Source organism: Macrobrachium nipponense, chromosome 23, assembly GCF_015104395.2.
Source record: "Macrobrachium nipponense isolate FS-2020 chromosome 23, ASM1510439v2, whole genome shotgun sequence".
Taxonomy (NCBI): domain Eukaryota; kingdom Metazoa; phylum Arthropoda; class Malacostraca; order Decapoda; family Palaemonidae; genus Macrobrachium; species Macrobrachium nipponense.
This window is the reverse complement of record NC_061090.1, coordinates 30,404,303-30,412,226: the sequence shown is the minus strand read 5'-3', so window position 1 is coordinate 30,412,226 and position 7,924 is coordinate 30,404,303. Positions and strand designations below refer to the sequence as shown.

General features: G+C 38.4%; 1 protein-coding gene across 1 annotated transcript; it reads right to left on the bottom strand.

Annotated features, from left to right (window-relative positions):
• Positions 1 to 2,293: 2,293 nt before the first annotated feature.
• LOC135199982 (uncharacterized) lies at positions 2,294 to 7,577 on the bottom strand. Its single transcript, XM_064228173.1, has 4 exons — positions 7,422 to 7,577; positions 4,462 to 5,372; positions 4,050 to 4,160; positions 2,294 to 3,791 (listed from the first exon to the last, which is right to left on the bottom strand). The coding sequence occupies exons 2-4, from the start codon at positions 4,750 to 4,752 to the stop codon at positions 2,718 to 2,720; spliced, it is 1,476 nt and encodes a 491-aa protein (XP_064084243.1). The 5' UTR covers positions 4,753 to 5,372; positions 7,422 to 7,577; the 3' UTR covers positions 2,294 to 2,717.
• Between the last annotated feature and the right edge of the window lie 347 nt (positions 7,578 to 7,924).

Sequence of the window (7,924 nt, the reverse complement as noted above, 5' to 3'; positions counted from 1 at the left end):
TATATATTATATATATATATATATATATATATATATATATATATATATATATATATATATATATATATATATATATATATATATATATATATGGTATAGGTATAAAAGGCCCATGTTAACCAGAGTGTTATAATGGGCCTTTTATACTTGAGACGTATCCTGTTTTAACCGGAGAATTTATTTACATATGCATATATATACTATATATAATGTATATATAATATATATACAATGAACGCTATATCGTTCTAAAATATGACCTCTCATGGAAATTCCCTGCAGTCTTTTTCTTGCAAATAACACATGCACATTTTTAGCCTTTCATCATTCACGCTCTTAATGAAAACTCCGGGAGATCCCATTTCTCATGAACATCATAAAAGCAGAAGAAGAAGAAGACGAAGCGTCGTCCCGAGAGAATGCAACAAATACGAAATAGCACACTGCTGAACAAAAGGAGGAAAATGAATCCGGAGTCTCTTCGTTTAGACATTTCAGGAAATCTCATTTCTTTCGGTGCCAGCCAGCCAGCCCGCGAGCTCTGAGATGGACTTGTCTGAGCTGCTTCGAACACTCCTGAGAGAGAGAGAGAGAGAGAGAGAGAGAGAGAGAGAGAGAGAGAGAGAGAGAGAGAGAGAAAGTCAAAAGGTCATGCTTGTTCTTTTTTGTCGTTCCTTGCTGCTCTGCTTGATAGTTTTAAGAAGGTAATGCAAGTGTATCGAGGGTAATGAAGCTAACAAGCACTTTCTGCAGTGACGTCATGTGTACACTCCAGAATCTCTGGCCCAAGACCTTGGCTCCGGCGAAAGCCATTCTTTCTCCTTTCGGGATCGGCGTCAGTGACTGGTGGTTGGGACGCCAGATAACTCACATTCAATCAGTCAATCTCCTTTCTGGATAGCGACTCCAGATTTTCGCTTGTTCGGGGATGATGCCTACAAACTACTACTATGTTGTTGTTGTTGTTGTTGTTGTGGGGGGCGGGGGTAGGAAAGTCGACAAAGGTCTGAAAAAGGTGTTTTATGATTTATTATAATGATAATGTAATAAATAAGATATTTATGATTTATTTTGATTATAATGAAAATATCATAAATAATGTGCATGTTAAACTGTATAGAAAAATTATTTTTAATAAAACAGTGTATTTATTTTATTTTCATTGCTGAAACAACGTTCTATTTGACGGCAGTTTTTAAGCAAGCGCTCCGAGTAAGCTGGAGGTCGGATCACACCTTGTTCTCCTCAAGTTGACTAACTCTAAGTGTGGAGAGACTCGTAGCCAGTGGACCAATATGTGCACAGGAGAGGACCTTTAACCGTCTATGGATCGTCCTCGAAATCAGTTTGGAAAGGAATCGAAGGGAATATGCAAAGAACCTTAAGTAATACATACAGTGCATCACATGAGGTGCACTGATGGCGCTACTCCCCTACGGAGATAGTTATCCAAGGATGATAGGAGGTGAACAATCTTCAGGCTAACTTTTCAATAACCAAAACAGAGCGCTGAATAACAATCTGGTATTTAAGATAAATTGTAGTAAAAGTATCGAGGTTTGAAAACTGAAAAGCTAACCTTAGATGAATACCAGCATGAAGTCATTTATGTTTTCTTAGGTTGTGACAGTGTCAAAAACGTCAGTTTTAACAAAGGATTCCTTTTGGACAAACAAAGTTTTGTTAACGAATTTCATCTCGTAAATAAGATTTATATGTTACCAATGTCGGTGATTACTGATGTGAAGCGTTAGGGAGGGAAAATGTTAGTCAGTGAAGGAAAACACTGGAAGATGGTGACATCTGGTAATTATTTTGTAGACAAAATATTGCAGATGGTGACATCTAGTAATTATTTTCGACAAAATACTGGAAGATGGTGACGTCTAGTAATTATTTTCTAGACAAAATACTGGAAGATGGTGGCATCTGGTAATTATCACGTAAAAGACGCAGGCAGCCAATGAAATGAGGTTTTCAGTTCATCTTAGGGTAAGAAACCCGAGGTTATGCTTAGGTTAAATGATAGGTTAGTTCAGGATATGTCCCTGCTGGGCTGTCTTCTTGATCTGCGTGACAACTCTCCTGTTCTGTTACCGAACAAATAACAGGTTAATACGAAACAAAAACAATATTTCTGGATTACACTAACTCTGTTGTATTATTTATGTGATGGAAGGCCATCATGTCTTTAGAGACCTAGTGCTCTTTTTGATATTGGAGCCAAGTGGATTCTCACCATCAAAACGTCAGTTTTCCATGCAACAATTATCATGGTATAAATAAAATACTATTGGTAGTGCACTGTTGTTAAAATACATGTGAATGACAACCAAGTGCATGCAGTTAAAGCACAGCATGTAAAAATAAAGCTACTAAAATATTCCATTGGTAGGTACAAGTTTTGTATAGTCCATAGTCTATCCTCAGATAACAGCTAAGGCTATCTGTATGCAACATAAAACGTGACTTATTGCGAACATTAATAATAACAGCACATGAATTTTGTCTAACAAAGTTTATACTTGCTACTGTATTAATTTGCTACCTGTTAAAAGTTTGATTAGCCATTTTTCATTATTTTTGCAGTTTTTCTAACCAGATGCATTGCAACCTTCATTCCACCATTTTTGCAAGTTTCTTCTTTCTGATATCCAGCTGATCATTTTTCATGTCCGTCTTGTCCATCTTCAGCTGCAGTTACAACTTCCCATAATTCATTTTTTTAGAAACGTAGCAGTGTCCTCACTTGCCTCATCCTTTCTTGCTTTGTCATTTTGTGTGTCCTGTTCCTCTCCACAAGCTCCTTTATCAGACTTTCCAAAGGATTCATTCCCACGGAAATGATCCTGTTGTTCTGTCCAAACTGCAGCTCCTACACTACCGCTTACGGGGCCATCTTTTGTGTATAAATATAAGAGGGGTTTGAAATGGTCATCGGTACTTGCATTGGCAACAGGACCCCTTTCCCATTCTGGGTAAAGCGTTACAGCCTTGGTGGTTCGGGTTCTTGTATTAAAGGTTTCAGTTACGGGCCTCAGATACGTTGTATAAGCTGTATTGTCAGTCTTAGTACCCTCTGAATGTGTTGCCAAACTAAACAGGTCTCTGCCCTCCATCGCACAACCTACTGTTGCTGGCATGCTCCTACTCTCGGTTTCTTTCTTGGAAATATCTCTTCCCTCTGCTTTTAACGGTTTTATGGAAGATTCTTTAGGATTCCTAATAGCATCTCTTTCAGTTTCAGTTCTTGTGAGGCCCAATTGGAGTTCATTCCTTTCTTTTGTTGGAGTGAGGGGTATCATATGTTTGGGAAAAGCCCCCTGTTGCTTAGGGTCTTTAAATTTTCCAGTCAGACCTTCTAGACACTCCCCTCCAGCACCTGATGCATATTTGGAGATCTCGCTTCTTAGCTGGTAATAACAATCATCGACAATTTCATCTAATAGCGATGAGCTAAACGGTTCTGCAGACACTCTTCCACTCTCTGCTAATACTCCAGGTTTCCTATACTTGTGATACCACACATCAGAGCTTTCTGTACTTCCTGTGGATATATCGACTAACTTTTCAACGTACACGTTGCGGCTTCTGCTGAACCTGCTCCGAGCGCTATAATAAATCCTACCGTCAAAATCATATAACCTGGTGTCAATCCTCCGAGTTCCTTGTGCCAAACGGTGCACTGAATTGCCATCAGATGTGTCATCACTTGCCGTCTTCTCAAGAATTGCCTTCCAATAAGGGCTCTCCATCATGTGCTTGACACACATCACCAACTCCTCTTGGTCCTGAAAAGTAGATTTCTTATTTTAGAAATATGTTGATGTCTTGGTGGAATCATTTCCTTCACCCTTCATTAGGAAGTTAGGTGTGCTTGGTCAATAGTCCTGTTCTTTTTATATTTCAAGTTGCCTATGGAATTAGAAAGCCATAGCACTTAAAAACTAAGTTTGAAGTACAGCATCTATAGTTTGCAGTATTGGCACCCCACTCAACACCTGCTTGGTATGTCGAGAACATCGGTTGTATATTAATACCATACTTACATTTCCTGTGAAAGAGGTGAAATCGCTGGCTTCGTCTGACACTCTCTGATTGAATGAAAGTCCCATAGAATGTCTCAGGACGGTCACTGCAGCCATAGTTCCCTTCTGAAACTGAAAACATTGAATTTTTCATAAATATCCCATTTTCTGGACATTATGGGGAAGTTAATCTTTCCGTCCAAAACAATAGCATTAATACAAATTTGACAGGAACAAATCCAAACCTGGAATTAGTATAAATCCAAAATAGTGTAATACAGATTGTTACATTTTTCTTTAAATCAGCAATAATGCAGTGCAGGTACTGTAAGTATGAAATACAATATCAAGTAGTCATGTGGAAAACTCCCAACACTGCAATTCACCTCTGAACACTTTTCAGTTTTAAAATGCATAGAACACACAGCCTTACCCCTTCTGAAATGGTAATCTCTTCCGTATCATCCAAAAGCTTCGGTTCGTACCACCCCAAGATTGCACTCTGGCACCCCTGAGCACTCTGACGCGAGAGTAAAACCTCTCCTAGACCCTTTGCCTCCAGAAGATGACTTTGGGAATCCATCAACATCAAAAGCATTGAAAATCCAGTGGCAATACTCTCCTGGATGGTTAATTCACGTTTCTCAACTACCCTCTCTAACTTTCTGTGCTCTCCCAGGAGCGTCTGCAGATCCTTGATCAAGCTCCTGTGCTTTTCGTTCATATCTCTTAGATAGCCGAGCTTCTCACGATAAATCACAACGTGACCTTTGAAATAACTCTACCGTCCTCTTGATGCTGTAATTCTCTGCTAGTTTAATCTCCTTGAGTGCCTCAGTGAAGGTAAGGACCTTGCATGACATTGGCTGATGGGTGACTAATCTGCAGTCTTGGCATATCCATTCCTTGCATTGACTACACCAAAGTGTGCAGTACAGGTTATGCTTGACACATTTTCCAGCATGTCGCGCTGGTTCTCCAAAGATCCTCTGCGTGCGAGTATTTTTCCGTCCCGGGTATGAACTCCACGGTTTAGGGTGACTTTGATATGTCTCTTGTATATTACCCTGGGGCATATTCACTCGACCCACAGCTCCTCTCTCATTAGGCATTTCTTTGGATCTGATCATTTTCAGAAGGATGTGATTCACAGGTATTCTACTAGGGCTTTTATCATGGTGTTTAAAACCACATTTAAAGCATTGCAGTGTGTCGCCTTCGAAGAAGTCTGTGACGCAGTATGTACAGAAGGAATGGCCACAATACAGAACTCTTGGTTGCCTGTTCTCATCGCCCATGTAGCCTCCACAGGACTCGCATAAAAACATGGGATCCATCCTGAAGCTGGGGAAAAGGAAATAATGATGAAATCACCCTTCAGTTTGAAATAATTCACACTAGAATTTCTTTGCTTTGGTAAGCAGAAAATGGACATGTTTAATAATGAAGCTTACCAAGTTAAATTTAGTATATAAATTGAAGAAGAAAATATTCACCAAAAAGTAACACGGTAAGAGCCACTTTTTACTGAATCATATTCATGCCTTGTTAGTACAGACATTAATTTTTAAATGGTCATGTCTGACTAAATAGAATGCATTAAATGGTCATGTCTGACTAAATGAAATGCATTAAATGGTCATGTCTGACTAAATGAAATGCATTAAATGGTCATGTCTGATTAAATAAAATGCATTAAATGGTCATGAATACATAAAATACAAATTAAAGGTCATGTCTGATTAAATAAAATGCATTAAATGGTCATGTCTGGTTAAATAAAATGCATTAAATGGCCATGTCTGACTAAATAAAACGCATTAAATGGTCATGTCTGACTAAATAAAATGCATTAAATGGTCATGTCTGATTAGATAAAATGCTAATGCTATGTTCCATTAAAGTAAACCAACTTTGATGAATGTCATTCATTTCAAGCCTCATTTGCAACAACGTTTTGTAATAACACCTTTGTCACACGACAAAAATGTAAAACCAGTAATTTACTTGTTACAATTTCATTTTGATATAACAATGGCCTGACCAGGAACTGTAGCATTTACATTCTGTGACCAATCTAGTTTCAAATACACCATCACATGATACAAATTAGAGAAAAATTGTGCAGGTGTATTGGTTAAATTCATGAAATAGGCTAGGCTATGAAATGCTGAGCTAGTACCATGCACGAGATCACCGTCAAAACATACATCCAGGACCTAACCTAACCTAACTTGACAATTTTGTTCTATTGGGTTCCTAGCCCAAGAGACAATTTAGTTACATATTTAATGACAATACTCCTGTGCCAAGTGGGGTGTCAATATACTTGTAGAAGATTGCATATGTAAATAATCCAGTGTCTGGGGCAATGCAGATAACTACAGCTCCTATTACAAGTTTTGTTTACTCAGGGACAGGCATGTAAATTACAGAGTACCTTTTTGTCAGTTCAACATAGTGACAGATTATAAATATAATTATTTTTTTGGTCGGGGTTACCTTCGTGCTAGGTTGCTAGAGGTACACAGCCCCAGTAAAATGTCTGCTATTGGCACCTTTATGACAGTTTAGATATATAAGGGTACCCTGTAAAACACGTCATAGTTGATGCACCTGTTATGAATGTCAAAGCAAGCCTATCTATCACCTATGTGAAATTTTGCAAAAGTCTCTCCATGTGACTATTTCGACAGATTGGGTAATCCTTGTACTTGGCCATCACGTCATTTGGGCAGTTGTACTACCTCGTTAATTAGGTTAGGTTATGATACTCTCTCAACTGATTAAGACTGGGTGAGAGCTCTTTTGGAACTGGTATCATAAAGCCAATTTTTCCCAGTAATGAGAAAGCTCATTTAATTTTTGGTGCAAATAAAATGGAAGTTTTCTCCTTGGCAAAGAATTCTGAACACAGGGCAGTAAGGGAAAAAGATTATGCTACTGAAAAGTTCCAGTTACACCAAGACAGTAATAACTTCTATCGAACGGTAATCCATTACCAACACTACATTACATTACCATTTAATTTGTAATGAACTCCGTCACTGTTGTAGTATTCCGAATTCCTGAATGACAAGTTAGGCATGACAGGTTCCATCAACGGATTCTCTCGAGCAAAAGGTTCCACTCGAGTCTTCGACACTCACTTTTGAAACACTGAACAGAAAGTCCCACGAGAATATCAAAATGTTACACATTTTTCCCTTAGTAATGACCGTTGAACAATCTCGAAAGCTTGGTATATAAATGCAAATCAATTATCTGCAGGCATAACCTACTAGGCTTCTTTTCTCGTCAACAAAAATATAGTCCAGATAATCATCTTCGCAACAACAGAATCATCGTTATCAAAGCACATCGAATACATAGAATTAACGATTGATAGCTCACCTTCAAAATGATGTCAAAATGTGTACCATTAAAACCCCTCGCCCCTTGACATGAGGTTCACTTTGCTGTTTGGGTGAATGTTCTCTGAATAGCTCATTTGTTTTTGTTTACATGAAGCCAAGGATCTTCAAGCCGTCAAGGGACTAATATCTGAACTGTAAAGTAGTTTTCTTTATTATTTAGATGCAGTACAGTGACTACAGTCACGACCATGAAAGATACGTATCGTAAATTAAATTAAAAATGTAGAACTGTGTAAAAGTGAGCAGCTGTTACATAGTAACGTTTGGGAACTATTTCAAAAGTTCTCAGAGTGATTAGCCACTGCAAAGGTAGACTTCCTCACGCACCAATGATCTGGCGTTCCCGATTTCATTCATCAGTCCAGGCACAAATGAAGTCTTCTTGTTTCATGTGCTGACGTTTAAAACCTCTCCAAATCGAATTCAGGATTTCATCTGCCGAGTAAAACGAATTCATTTAAGGGCAGGATTACGCAACGT

Coding starts and splice junctions, on each gene's coding strand:
- LOC135199982 (XM_064228173.1), bottom strand. CDS start 4,752: ATGAACGAAAAGCACAGGAGCTTGATCAAGGATCTGCAGACGCTCCTG. Junction 4,161..4,461: donor AGATTACCATTTCAGAAGGG/GTAAGGCTGTGT, acceptor CAATGTTTTCAG/TTTCAGAAGGGAACTATGGC. Junction 3,792..4,049: donor TCACCTCTTTCACAGGAAAT/GTAAGTATGGTA, acceptor TCTACTTTTCAG/GACCAAGAGGAGTTGGTGAT.